Source organism: Periophthalmus magnuspinnatus, chromosome 10, assembly GCF_009829125.3.
Source record: "Periophthalmus magnuspinnatus isolate fPerMag1 chromosome 10, fPerMag1.2.pri, whole genome shotgun sequence".
Taxonomy (NCBI): Eukaryota; Metazoa; Chordata; class Actinopteri; order Gobiiformes; family Gobiidae; genus Periophthalmus; species Periophthalmus magnuspinnatus.
Genome location: NC_047135.1, coordinates 1,955,995 through 1,970,751, shown reverse-complemented (window position 1 = coordinate 1,970,751; position 14,757 = coordinate 1,955,995). Strand labels below are relative to the sequence as shown.

Genomic DNA, 14,757 nt, shown 5'->3' with positions numbered 1-14,757 from the left:
CCACAGACTGTTTATTTAAATGGACATCCTTACCCGCTAGCCGCTGCGTTGCTAATAGAAAGTGAGCTTGGGCTCGTTGTGGCTCCATCGACTCTGGCTCCAATTCACTTTCTATTGAAAAAACATCACCCCTTGCTCAGTCAGACTCGTTATTTTGGTCTTAAATGTTCGCATAAACACGAGGTCGCTCCCGTTAGCGTTAGCAACTGCTTTGATTGACAGCTTTTTTTAATAAACGCCAAGAAAGACAGCTGTTATCCTATGAATTCTTGGATTTGAATGCATTTTCTGGTGGGCGTCGGACACCTGTTTATCTGTTTAGAGATGCTATTTGCTTTGCTTGGAATGTTCCACAGTGTTGCATTAAACGGGTCTATTTTAAGTGAATTCAAGATATTTAAATAGCATAAAACATACCTTGAAAAAAAGTTGATTGTTATTGTTTTGCGTGGAATGATCCAAAGCAAAACAGACAAGCGGATCGCAGACGCTCCTTCAGAAAAGTTACACAGCACAGCATTAGATGAACAGTATATTTTGTGCACAGCGTTAGCCCGGCGCGTTCAGTTCTCATGTGTTTCCGTGAGCGTAGTAGCACATGGAGCTAATGGGATAGACAGGCCCACACAGGGGAGCGGTGAAAATCCCGTCTGCTCTCGGCTCAGTCCAGATGATGTAGACGTTTGTGTGAAGTCAGCAGTTTCCTGAGACAAAATGTTGTGAAAACGTTTGTGGAGTTAACAAGTCTTTTGAGTCTTTTGAGGACACTCTGGATAAACAGTCTGGTTTTCCAATCGTTTACTTCATTTTTAAGTTGTGATATAGTTAATACAGATACAGATGTGTTGATGTTAATGAGTTTTCCCGTCTTTTCCGTCCTTGGCTTTAAACTGCGTTGGATTATAGTAGAAGAGAGTTTCCATGTGAAGGGTCTTAGTAACCTGTGGCTCAATGGTTCTCAAACATTTCAAATATAAAGACTGTATATATAAATGGCTCCAATTCACTTTCTATTGAAAAATTGTCACCCCTCTCTCTGTAACTGCTGCTATCAGACTCATCATTTTGGTCTTAAATGTTCGTATTAAGCCGCTCTACATTATCGTGTTTTGTTTTTTTAGTTTTTTTTTTATTCTGAGTTTATTTTTCCATTTTTTAAAATTATCATTATTATTTTTTATTTTTTTTTGTTATTTTGAGGATTTTTATTTTTATTTTTTTTATTTTTTTGAGGGGTGGGTTTGTTATTATTTATTTATTTATTTTGATTTCTTTTTTATTTTTTTTTTTATTTTTTTATTATTTATTATTTATTTTTTTGTCCCCTCTCTCTGTCTCTGCTGCTCAGACTCATCATTTTGGTCCTAAATGTTCGTATTAACCCTCTACATGATCCTGGGGTTTTTATTTCACTATTGTGTCTGTAAATCAACATATGAACTTTAATAACAGACAAATCAGGCGCCTTCTTTCCCCGCGGGTCGCTCCTGCTAGCGTTAGCAACAAGTTTGATTGACAGTATTGCTAAACGAGCAGTGCAGGGAGTAAAGAGACATTACTTTCAGCATCCTCGCTCCAGATTGGCTCTTTGGTTGCTATACTCGTGGTCGGAATCCCAAATATGGAATTCTGCTATTGACCACATTCGGCCCCGCCCACTTTTACCATAAATGCAACTAAACTGAGCTGTGTTTGTAGTAGCACTTTCATTTCCGGGCAATGGAGAATTTGGGGAAAGTTTTGACGCTAAAATATTATATAAAGTAGTTTGGTTTGTGTCAAATGTTCAATGTTAATGTGCAATAACGAGTCAACACTGCACCGATTCTCTGGGAAGCTGGAAAACGGCTCTTTAGTCCCTGTAGAACTTATTTGAGGTCAAAATTGGCAGATAAAATAATACAACCCACGACAACTTCTGATTGACCCAAAGGCAGACAAAAACCTGCATAAAACAAAAATAGAATAGCAAAGGATCAAATGCACCCCTGGTTTTACCCACTCCACAGTTTTAGATGTCGGTAACACTTTATTATAACTTAATTATCCTTAATAAAGCATGAACAAAGACTTAACAGGCTGTCCTGACTGTTAGCGTCGCTACTTCCTGTCCAGTTTTATCTCTGAGGTTTTTGCAGAGTCAAGAAAAAATGAATAAATATTTAAAAAACAGACAGTGGACAGGGAGCTGCAGGTGGGTTCAGGGTCAAGGGTCAGAGGGTCAGGGGGTCAAGGGTCAGACAGTGGACAGGGAGCTGCAGGTGGATGTCACTGAACATGTTAAACACGACACAAATAAAATGAAAACTTCACCAAATTAAATGAATATTTCACTGGACATGTTTGTCTCAATGCTAACGCTAATGCTACTGCTAATTTTGAGACATAATCCATATTAAAACACCACAAACTGAAGTATTACATATAAAAATAATTGTGTAGTCTTTATTTTAGTTCATATGAATATTTATAGGTTGTTTTCTTTGTTTTCTGATTTTAATAAAAGCGAATGTTAGCTTTGAGACACACTGAGCTAGCTAGCGTGCTACTGTGCACAGAGCCTAGTCATAATGAAGAAATATTGTATTAAAAATGATTCAAGGTCGGTAACTACTTAATTAGGGGTTAGGAAATTAATTAAGTCGCCTCATTATGGAGAAAGATCATCGTTGATGCTTCTAATTAAGGGAAGTTATTATAAAGTGTCACAGAGTCGTGCGATGTGGACGTGGCCCGGTGTCCGTGAGCTCGCTGTCAGCTCGTCATGATCCTTTGGCCTGACGTCTGGGGCAAATGTGGGTCAGGGCGTCTGTCGAGGCTGATTCACCATGGCAACGGTAGATTATGGCTGAGATAATGAGCGTGAGGAGGTACAACGCCGCGGGGCTTTAAGTGACAGATACAATAAAAGGAGTTTGTAAAGTGTCTGATTTTGTAATGGCCAAAGCAGATGGTGGGTTATTAACTGGTGTTCTCCTTCTCTTTCTCTCTCGCTTTCTCCTGTCTTCCCCGTTCTCCTTCTCTCTCTCCTTCTCTCTCTCTCACTGTCTCCTTCTCTTTTTCCTGCCCCCCTCTTGCTCTCTCCTCTTTCACTCTCTCCCTCTCTCCTGTCTATCTCTCCTTCTCGCTTTCTTTCTCCTGCTCTTGCCTTCTCTCCCTCCCTCTTTCTCTTGCTCTTTCCTCTCTCCCTTCCCTATCTCTGTCCTTCTTACTCTCTCCCTCTTTCTCCTCCTCTCACTCTCACTCCCTTCTCTCGCTCTCTGTCTCTTATTCTCCCTTCCTCTCTCTTCCTTATTTTCTCTCTCTCTCTTTCTCCTTCCCTCTCTTTCTCTCACTTTCTCCCCTGCTCCCTCTCCTTCTTATTCCTTCTCTCTCTCCCTGTGTGTCTCTCTCTCCCCTTCCTCTTCTTCCTTCCGCTCTCTCTCCTTCCTTTCTCTTTCTCCCTCTTTCTCCTGCCCTCTCTCTGTCCTCTTCCTTTCTCTCTCCCCCTCTCCTCTTCCTCTCTTTCTCCTCCTCTCCTCTTCCTCTCTTCCTCCCTCTCTCCTCTTCTTCTCTCCCTGTCTCCCTCCCCTCCCCTTCCTTTCTCTTCCTCTCCCTCTCTCCTCTCTCTCCTTCTCTCTCCCTCTTTGCCCTCCCCCTCTTTCTCTCTCTCTCCTCTTCCTCTCCCTCTCTCCTCTCATCCTATCCTCTTCCTCTCTCTCTCTCCTCTTCTTCTCTCCCTGTCTCCCTCCCTTTCTCTTTCTCTCCCTCTCTCCTCTTCCTCCCTCTCCTCTCTCTCTCCTTCTCTCTCCCTCTTTGCCCTCCCCCTCTCTCCTCTTCCTCTCCCTCTCTCCTCTCCTCTTCCTCTCTGTCCTCTCCTCTCTCTCTCTCTCTCTCCTTCTCTCTCCCTCTTTGCCCTCCCCCTCTCTCCTCTTCCTCTCCCTCTCTCCTCTCGTCCTCTCCTCTTCCTCTCTCTCCTCTTCTTCTCTCCCTGTCTCCCTCCCCTTCCTTTCTCTCCCTCTTTGCCCTCCCCCTCTCTCCTCTTCCTCTCCCTCTCTCCTCTTGTCCTCTCCTTTTCCTCTCTGTCCTCTCTGTCCTCTCCTCCTCCATCTCTCCGTCTCAGGTATTCTTGAGTTCTTCCATCACCAGCTCAAAGACATCATCGAGTACGCGGAGCTGAAGACGGACGTGTTCCAGAGTCTGAGGGAGGTGGGGAACGCCATCCTCTTCTGTCTGCTCATCGAACAGGCTCTGGTGAGACGCTGCAGCTTCACGACACAAATTAAAAAAAACATTTCACAAATAAAAAATAAAAATAAAAAAAAACATTTCACGTCGGTGGGTTTCAGATTATAGAGTGTGATGACATCATACTCCCAGATGGGGGCGCTAGAGCCAGTTTGACCCTATTGATTACACTGAACTCTACCATGAAACGTCCAAGACTCGCTCCCCTCTCTTGCTTTCTCTCTCCCTTCCTTTCTCCTGCCCTCTCTCTTCTTTCTCTTTCTCTCTTTCTCCCCTCCTTTCTCTCCCTCTTTCTCCTGCCCTGTCTCTCTGACTCATCTTCCTTGCTCCTTCTCCCTCCTCTTAATCCCTCCTTTCTCTCTTCCACTCTCCCTCTTTCTCTTGCCCTTTCCTCTTCCTCTCCCCTTCCTTTTTCTCTTTCCCTCCCTCTTTCTCCTGCCCTCTCTCCTCTTCCTCTCTCCCTTTGCCTCTCTCTCTCCCCTTCCTTTCTCTCTTTCTCTCCCTCTTTCTCCTGCCCTCTCTTCTCTTCCCCTCTCCCTCTCTTTCTCTTCCCTTCCTCTCTCCCTATGTCTCTCTCCCCCTTCCTTTTTCTTTTTCTCTCCCTCTTTCTCCTGCCTCCTCTCTCCTCTTCCTCTCTGTTTCTCTCTTCCTCTCTCCCTATGTCTCGCTCTCTCCTCTTCCTTTTTCTCTTTCTCTCCCTCTTTCTCCTGCCCTCTCTCCTCTCCCTCTCTCCCTCTCTTTCTCTTCTCTTCCTCTCTCTCTCCCTATGTCTCTCTCTCCCCTTCCTTTCTTTTTCTCTCCCTCTTTCTCCTCTTCCTCTCTCCCTCTCTTTCTCTTCTCTTCCTCTCTCTCCCTCTCCCTATGTCTCTCTCTCTCCCCTTCCTTTCTTTTTCTCTCCCTCTTTCTCCTGCCCTCTCTCCTCTTTTTCTCTCCCTCTTTCTCCTCTTCCTCTCTTTCTCCCTCTCTTTCTCCTCTTCCTCTTTCCTTCTCTCCCTCTTTCTCCTCCATCTTTCTTTAATCTGATTGGCTGATACAATGTGGTGATGTCATCTGAAACCCACCAATCGTGACGTTCCTGTGTTTTTTCCTTTTGTCTTGATTCTTGATACATTTTTGTCTTTAAACATCTGGACATTTATCTCAGTATTTTTATAAGTATTTTTATAATTTTTATAAGTTCTAAACTGTCCTGGTGCCAAAATGACCCCGTCCCGAGTCTGGACACACGTCTCATTCTGTGTTTTTAACTTTATTTTTACCACAATCTACATTTTATACAAATAGAAGAGTCAGATCTATGAAGAAATGGATATGGAATTAAAAAAGTGAAATAACTCGACTAAATGCTCTATCCTCTCTCTCTCTCCCCTGTCCCTCTCTTCTCTTCCCTCATCTCTCTTTCCCTCTCTTTTTCCTCTATTTCTCTTCGTTCTCTCTCTCTCTCACTGTCTTTCTCCCTTGTCACTCTCCTACCTCTCTTCCCTCTCTTTCTCCCTCTCTCTATCCTCTGTCTCTCTTCGCTCTCTCTCCCTTGTCACTCCCCCATCTCTCTTTCTCCCCTGTCTCTCTTTCTCCCTCTCTCTATCTCTGTCTCTGCTCTCTTTCTCCCTCGCCTCTCTTTCCTCTCTCTCTTTCTCCCCTGTTCTCTCTCTTTCTCCCCTGCTCTCTCTTTCTCCCTCTGTCTCTCTTCGCTCTCTTTCTCCCCTGCTCTCTCTCTCTCCCTCTCTCTATCTCCTGTCTTCGCTCTCTTTCTCCCTTGCCTCTCTTTCCTCTCTCTCTTTCTCCCCTGTCCTCTCTCTTTCTCCCCTGTTCTCTCTCTTTCTCCCCTGTTCTCTCTCTTTCTCCCCTGTTCTCTCTCTTTCTCCCCTGTTCTCTCTCTTTCTCCCCTGTTCTCTCTCTTTCCTCTTTAATACATCTACAGAATATTTTTCGACAAACCAAACAGTGAAGACTTTGAGGATTTGAATGTAAAATATATAAACATTTTAAAAAATCAGTTGTTTTTTTTACATTTTCTTCTTTCCTCCATAATTCCACACACATCACTTCACATTTCTGACGTCTTCTGTTTGTTTATAAAATGTAGAAAGTCGTATAAATAAATAAAAACCTTAAACGAGGCCGTGTTCAAACATTTCCAGACCCAAACTCTTCTGAAATGTGACATACTCCGGTGATGTTTTCTAAACCGATTTCTCATTTTTCGTTTCACGCTGGCACCTCCTTCAGGTGGTAAGACTTTAGGCTTTGGTTTTCAATTATAAACAGCACGAATCATGTACTTTTCTCTTATTGTTATGAGTTTTTTTTCTATGTCTCTTCTATTTCCTGTTTTTTACTATGAATTTTCCGTGAACGTTCCCTCCTGTCGCCATGGAAACAACTTTCACATGTCAATTCCAAACACTTCACATTAAAAACTTTTACCACGTCTGAATTAGCTTGAACCATAGACTGTGTATGTAAATGGACATAGCTAACAAGCTAGCTGCCGCGCTACAAACAGGAAGTGAGCATTGACTGTCTCTTGTTCACTTTCTATTGAAAAACCGTGGCTTCTCTCTCTGTCTCTGCTGCTTCAGACTCATAATTTTGGTCTTGAAATGTTCGTATTAACCCTCTACACGATCCTGGGGTTCTTTTTTTTTTGTTATTTTGAGTTTATTTTTAAGTGTTTTTTTTTTTTTTTTTTTTTTTTTTTTTTTTTATTTTTTTTTTTTTTTTTTTTTTTTTTTTTTAAAGTTTAGGTTTAAAGTTTAGTTTCTTTTTTTTATAAGTTTTTTTTTGTTATTGAGTTTTTTTGGTTTGTTTTTAGTTATTTTTATTAGATTTTTTGAAATTATTATTATTTTTTATTTTAAAGTTTAGGTTCAAAGTTTAATTTCTTTTTTTATACGTTTTTTTTTAGTTATTTTGAGTTTTTTTTAAGTTATTTTTATTATACATTTTTTTGTTATTTTGAGGGTTTTTTTTAAGTTTATTTTCTTTATTTTCTTGTTATTTGGATTTTTTTTTTTTTTTTTTTTAGTTATTTTTATTAGACTTTTTATTATTATTATTTTTTATTTTAAAGTTTAGGTTTAAAGTTTAATTTCTTTTTTTAAAATTTTTTTATAAGGTTTTTTTTTGTTATTTTGAGGGTTTTTTTAAGTTTATTTTCTTTATTTTCTTGTTATTTGGATTTTTTTTTTTTTTGTTTTTAGTTATTTTTATTAGACTTTTTATTATTATTATTTTTTATTTTAAAGTTTAGGTTTGAAGTTTAATTTCTTTTTTTAATTTTTTATAAGGGTTTTTTTGTTATTTTGAGGGTTTTTTTTGTTATTTTTATTATACATTTTTTTGTTATTTTGAGTTATTTTAAGTTTATTTTCTTGTTATTTGGATTTTTTTTGTTTTGTTTTTAATTATTTTAGTTGTTTTTTGGGGGCTGCTGCTGTCAGACTTGTCATTTTGGTCTTAAATGTTCATATTAACCCTCTACATGATCCTGGGGATTTTATTTCGCCGTTGTGTCCGTAAATTAAAATATGAACATTAATAACAGACAAATGAGTCCACTTCTTCACACAGTCGATGGTTTGATCACTTGATTAAACCTCAGTCTTGTTTCCATGGTAGAAAAGGTTGTATTTTTTTCTGGTTTGTTTGTTCCGTCTTGGTCTCTTCACACATCACTGTCGTTGCAGCTTGTCTCTGTTAATCGTGACTAATCTTTATCGCTCTCGTTTCTACGTGTTTTGTTTTGTTTGTGAGTTTTCCATTTCTCGTTTGTCGCTTTAACCCTGCACGGCTCACTCATCACTTTTAGCCAAAGGTCCGAGGTGTTCCCCGTCTGCTCTGCTCTCTGCGTTTCATTTGAAGTCCTGCTAATGCACTCAGAGTTCATCATCACCAGACATTAGACTGATCTTTCGTTTGCTCTTGTGGCTAACCAACATCACCGCTTGTTAATATTGTCTGATGAAATATAAACCACACGCATCATCGCACTGCGTAGACTTAAACGACTCATATTGTGTGTTTTTTTCTGATGTTGTTTCCTCATCACAAACATACAGTTCTTCTCTCAAACTGAAAACGCTCCGTTCCACCTTGTGATGTCATCATGTGGTGATACAGGAAGTGCTTTACTGTGTTTTTAAACGCCACACACCTTCATTTCTAGAATCATTTGGATGTTGATGTTGATTTCAGCTCTGGAAACTGCTGATCTGTACTTGAACTAAAGGTAAAACGTAGCTGCTAATTTGGAAAAAACTACCACTTCGTGACATCACAAGGTGGAACAGAGCGTTTTGAGCTGTGGAGATGTAGACGGACTGATAATAAATGAAACAAAACACAACTCCAGGTGTGTTTTTGAGGAGTTAACGGCATTAGAACATGACTTAAAAGCTCACAAGAGTCCATTTTGTGTAATAAAGACTAATTTATTTCATTACATAAGCAGAATTTGTGTGCAATGTAACTTAAAATAAATAATTTAGCAGAAAGAGTTTGACGTTTGCAGCATCACCTCATGGCTACACGCATGTCCCTTCAAATCTGTATCATTAACATAGATAGATAACACTGTCTCCACAACGTAAACAGATTTTTAATACGTTTAAATCCATCGTTAAACGTCTATGTTCTTCTTCACTTTAGTCCCAGGAGGAGGTGTGTGATCTTTTACACGCCGCTCCGTTCCAAAACATTCTGCCACGAGTTTACATCAAAGGTATTTTTTTATAAACTTATTGTTGGTTTAATAATAATAATAATACATGTTTTTCAGTTTGACCAAAGTCTTGTTCGTGTCACACAGAGGGAGAGCGGCTGGAGGTGAGGATGAAGAGGCTGGAGGCGAAGTACGCTCCTCTTCATCTCGTGCCTCTGATTGAGCGACTGGGCACTCCACAGGTCAGGCACCGTCGCTATCGTAGACTGTTTATGTAAATGGACGTAGCTAACCTGCTAGCTGCCGCCTTAGAGACAGGAAGTGATCACGGGTGCACTTCCTGCTCCATCGACTCTGGCTCTGAGTCACTTTCTATTGAAAAACCCCACTCTCTGTCAGATTCATCATTTTGGTCTTAAATGTTCGTATTAACCCGCTCTACATGATCCTGGAGTTTTTTTTTTTTTTTTTTTTATTTATTTTATTATTGTTGTTTTTTTTTTTTTTTTTTTTTGTTTGTTTTTTTTAAGTTGTTTTTGTTATTTATTTATTTTTTGTTATTTTGAATTTTGTTTTATTTACTTTATTTTTTTAGTTACTTTGGAGGAGAGAAGTTTGGAGAAGTTTCTGTTTTTTGTTGGTTTTTTTTTGTTATTTTGAGGGGTTTTTTATATTTTGAGTTTTTTTTTGGTTATTTTTATTATAATTTTTTTTTTATTTTTTTAGGGGTTTTTTATTACTTGTTTTTGTTATCTTTTTTTGTTATTTTGAATTTTCTTAAATGTGCTTTTTTTGTTAGTTTGATTTGGTTTTTTGTTATTTTTATTATAATTTTTTGTTATATTGATTTGTTTTTTTTTTTTTTTTTTTTTTGTAACTGCTGCTGTCAGACTCGTCATTTTGGTCTTAAATGTTCGTATTAACCCTCTACATGATCCTGGGGTTTTTATTTTGCTATTTTACCCCTAAATCAAAATTTAAACATTAATAACAGACAAATCAGGCGCCGTCTTTTCCCGAGGTCACTCCTCTTAGCGTTAGCAACAGGTTTGATTGACAACGTTGCTAAGAGCCCGCTCCCTGCTAAACCTGTGGTGTGGGCGGGAAAGGGATGTTACTTTCAACAGCCTCGCTCCTGATTGGCTCTTTGGTTGCTATGATACTCGTGGTCGGAATTCCAATTATAGCACTCGTCTCTAAATTAGCCGCTATAACTGCTCCAGCCTCGATGAGCTTCATTTGACTGGAGCCGAACGCTGCGGGTGACGTCCTGAGACCTGGTGTCCTCATCTGTGGACAACACATTTTGGGTTGTTTAGGCCACAGTGCAAATTTTTAGAAGAACAGCAACAAGAACATGTTCAATTTTGAATATTTGTAAGAGTTTAGAATATGTATTTATTTTTTATTTTTATTTGTATTTATTTTTTATTTATTTCTATTTGTTTTATAATTTTTTTTTATTTTATTTTATTTTTTATTGTATTTTAATTAATTAATTTTATTGTATTTATTTTTATTCAATTTAAATTTTATTTGTTTTTTTGTTTTTTTATTGTATTTTAATTAATTAATTTTGTTTATTTATTTATTTTTATTTCATTTAATTTTTATTTTTATTTAAAGGCATATGTCTTCCTGCACCTGTGAAGCAGCACAAATGAGACACATTATTCCTAGAGGCACAATTGTTTCTCATTTTGTTTTTTACACAAAATATATGTGTTCAAGCTCTTAATAGTTTTTTTGCAAATAAAGTCCTGCAGGAGCTGGAGTCTCAGGAGGTTAATCCACTTTATACAGTCTGTGGTCACTATCAGATTTTCGTTTTCTCCTCTTTTTAACTTTGTGTCTGTATCTTCGGCGATTACAGCAAATCGCGATCGCCCGAGAGGGAGACCTGCTGACCAAAGAGCGTCTGTGCTGCGGCCTGTCCATGTTCGAGGTCATTTTAACCCGGATCCGCAGTTTCCTCCAGGACGGCGTGTGGCGCGGCCCCCCTCCCACCAACGGAGTGATGCACGTGGACGAGTGCATGGAGTTCCACCGTCTGTGGAGCGCGATGCAGTTTGTGTACTGCATCCCTGTGGGCACACACGAGTTTACAGCAGAGTGAGTTGGACTGGTTTATGCCTCACGGTAAAAACACTGCTCATTGACCTGTTGTTTTATTATTATTCTGTTGTTTTTGCTTTTCAGACAGTGCTTTGGGGACGGGCTGAACTGGGCCGGATGTGCCATCATTGTACTTTTGGGACAACAGCGCCGCTTCGACCTCTTTGACTTCTGCTACCATCTGCTCAAAGTCCAAAGACAAGATGGAAAAGATGAAATTATCAAGAATGTTGTAAGTTCCTCATCCACGGTATATATTCAGAAATGTCAAATATAGATAGAGATAGACCGATATCTGGACTTTTTAGTGTAACAGCTATCGGCCTTGGATCTCCAGCAGAGGGCGATGTTTTATTGTGGTCGATTTGCTGTCTAAAAATCCACACAAACCTTAATATTAACACTTAAATATGAAGAAATCAACTGCTCTAAATGTGACACAGCTCTCTTATAGGTTTGTGGTGATAAAGGCTGTTTGTAGTGAATTTAAATAACATAATTTTTGAGGGAAATGATCTAAATCGGCGCAAAGATATCGGCAGAGGTTAGATCATTTGCCCTGGAGTCTGTATCGGCCATGAAAAACACATATAGGTCGATCTCTAACATAGACACAGCTGCAGTTTTACGTCCTCAGAGGATTTTCATTTTATATCTATTTGATTTTTATTTCTAACGAGTTTTTTTCCCCTCACAGCCCTTGAAGAAGATGGCCGACCGCATCAGGAAGTACCAGATCTTGAACAATGAAATCTTTGCCATTCTGAACAAGTACATGAAGGCCGTGGAGACCGACAGTTCCACCGTGGAGCATGTGCGCTGCTTCCAGCCTCCCATCCACCAGTCGCTCGCCACCACCTGTTGAGAATAGACCCCGCCCCCAGTCACATAGACCCCGCCCCCAGTCACACAGACCCTCCCGTCACGTAGACAGACCTTGCCCCCACTCACATAGACCCCGCCCCCAGTCACACAGGCTCCGCCCCCCGTCACATAGACCCCGCCCCCAGTCACGCAGGCTCCGCCCCCGTCACATAGCCAGACCTTGCCCCCACTCACATAGACCCCGCCCTCAGTCACACAGGCTCCACCCCGTCACACAGACCCTCCCCCAGTTACACAGGCTCCGCCCCCTGTTACACAGACCCTCCCCTAGTCACTCAGACCCTCCCCCGTCTCATAGACCCCGTCACACAGACAGACCCCGCCCCCAGTCACACAGGCTCCGCCCCCGTCACACAGACCCTCCCCCAGTTACACAGGCTCCACCCCTGTCACACAGACCCTCTCCCAGTCATGCAGGCTCCGCCCCCGTTACACAGACCCTCCCCTAGTCACTCAGACCCTCCCCCGTCTCATAGACCCCGCCCCCAGTCACACAGACCTTTCCCAGTTACACAGACCTCGTCCCCGTCACACAGACTCCGCCCCCAGTCACACAGACCTTCCCGTAGTCACTCAGCTCCTCCCCTGTCTCACAGACCCCGCCCCCGCTCACATAGACCCCGCCCCCAGTCACACAGACCTTTCCCAGTTACACAGACCTCGTCCCCATCACACAGATTACGCCCCCAGTCACACAGTCCTTCCCCTAGTCACTCAGCTCCTCCCCTGCCTCACAGACCCCGCCCCCGTCGCACAGACCTTCCCCTAGTCACTCAGCTCCTCCCCTGTCTCACAGACCCCGCCCCCAGTCACACAGACCCCGCCCCTCCCCTCACAGACACACGTCCGTCACTGTGGCCCTGATTTCTGCCGTGTTGTTTTTGTGGAATCGGCTCTTTTTAATGAACTCAAACTCAAATCGTCTCAAACTCTTCTTTTCTTCATAAACTTCTTAAAGTTCGTGAAGCCGTTTCCTCAAAGTCAACACGAGCAGAACCTCCTCACACACGTTTTTCTTTACTTTACTCCTGATTTTTCCAAACTCGTGCATGCCTTTTTATTTCCCTTCATTTGCACAACTGTGGTCTAAACCGTGACATACGAGATGATTCTACATTTTGGACATAGTATTAAATTATAGATATTGTACTAAAAAGAGCCTACGAAATGAACAATGCATTAACCCATCAGCTGTTGAGTTGAACATGGCGTCGCGCAGCTCCAGTCTCACATTTCATATCCTCTTTTAGTGAAATAATCCACTCTTCTTCTTTGTGTTTTGCCATGACTCTTAACTCTCCGTGCTCTGTTCCTCCTCGCTTCCTGTCAAACGAATGAAAGTTGCGTTTCCTTTTTTACTTTCTCAACCTCCTCTGCCTTTCGTTTCCTCCACGTTTGAACTGGTCCATTGTAAATTTCACTGTTGAACTGAAGTGAAGTGTTGAGTGTCGTAATCGTTCTCGTTTTTAATTATTAATATTTTTATTTTAAACATTTCGTAAATTTGCATAATACTGACCGAAAACCTCATCCTCGTCACTTTTCTTTTAAGATATTTTATTCTGTATATGGAAACGGCACACGCGCATTCATCTGGTCCATTGTGTCTTTTTTTCCATCGAGAAAAGAAGTGAGAAATGTAATTAGCGAATACCTCTAGGCTGTATAAAGATAACTCTGTACTAGATGCTGTTTGAGTGTGAATGGATTCTATTGGTCAGTGTGGCCTAAATACTCTGCACATAATGGTAAAAATCTTAAAGTGTCAGTTATAATTAAAGGGCAATTTCCGAAATATAGTCAGTATTTAATTATTTTATTTTTTTTCTTTTAGATTTAGCAGTGTTATTAAAATATGCAAATGTGTCCTCGTAAAAAGGAATGAGAAGTTAACCCTTACAAAACAGCCCTGTGGTCTCTTTTTTGCTCTGTTTTGAATGACAGTGGTTTATTTTGTAACTCCAGTGTCTTTTTAACATATTTATTCAAGTCCGTTTACTTTTATTTGAAGATGAATCTAGTAAAAATGAAGGTACGCAGGTATCTCCTCTTGAAACTCTTGAAGCATGGCAAGTGTAAGTTATTGTCATCAACGGCTCCATTTGTGACATGAGGCTTTGTTTATGATATTGTTGTACAAGTGAATATGTTTTCAAGTACAAAAAAAGATAAAATATAAAATGTACAACAATGGTCCTGGAAAGGATACAGAATTATGTTGTATTTCCATGAAATAAAATGGTTTAACTGAAGTAGTGTCGTTCTGTCTTAAGTCGCTGGGTTTCAGATGACGTCACAGCTTTATCGGCCAATCAGGTTTAATGCAGATGACATCACAACTACAGATGGGACATAAACAATAAAAAGGGTCAACATTTATATAATCGTGATAATCGTCAACAAGGCAAGTTTATTTGTACCACAATTCATACACCAAGTAATTCAAAGTGTTTCATAGAAAAAGAAAAACATTAAAATCACAACAATACAACAAATCAAAACATAAATAATGAACATTAAAAGAGGCAGAATAAAACCCTTTCAGTCGTATGCACAGATGAACAGAACCGTTTGAGCCTGGATTTAAACATTATCACACAAATCACAGTTAGAAATGTGATAATAAAACATCGTTTGTCGTGATAAAAAGTGTACACAGTAATTGTCTGTGGGACATTCTATTTAATCGTGAGAATCGCCAACAAAGATAATCTCCATTACATCATCAGAATGTGCAGGAAAAAAGCTACAAATCTATAATACTCTTCTAGATCGTAGTTGTTTTCACTGATAAAGTACAATTATGTAAAGTTGTTTTTGTTTTTTTTATACGGAGCTTATTCATATATTTAAATTATAATTATTCA

General features: G+C 40.1%; 1 protein-coding gene across 2 annotated transcripts in view; it reads left to right on the top strand.

Moving 5' to 3' along the window:
- The window catches only part of cyfip2 (cytoplasmic FMR1 interacting protein 2), a 46,497-nt gene extending 32,355 nt beyond the window's left edge, over window positions 1–14,142 (top strand). The window contains exons 25-30 of one of the 2 annotated variants that reach the window (XM_033974010.2): window positions 4,103–4,233; window positions 8,878–8,950; window positions 9,038–9,132; window positions 10,764–11,002; window positions 11,090–11,237; window positions 11,703–14,142. In XM_033974010.2, the coding sequence (XP_033829901.1) occupies window positions 4,103–4,233; window positions 8,878–8,950; window positions 9,038–9,132; window positions 10,764–11,002; window positions 11,090–11,237; window positions 11,703–11,870 (854 nt within the window). In that variant the 3' untranslated portion in view covers window positions 11,871–14,142. The remainder of the gene's footprint in view (window positions 1–4,102; window positions 4,234–8,877; window positions 8,951–9,037; window positions 9,133–10,763; window positions 11,003–11,089; window positions 11,238–11,702) is intronic. The other variant, XM_055224631.1, reaches the window with a different exon arrangement.
- Window positions 14,143–14,757: the final 615 nt, after the last annotated feature.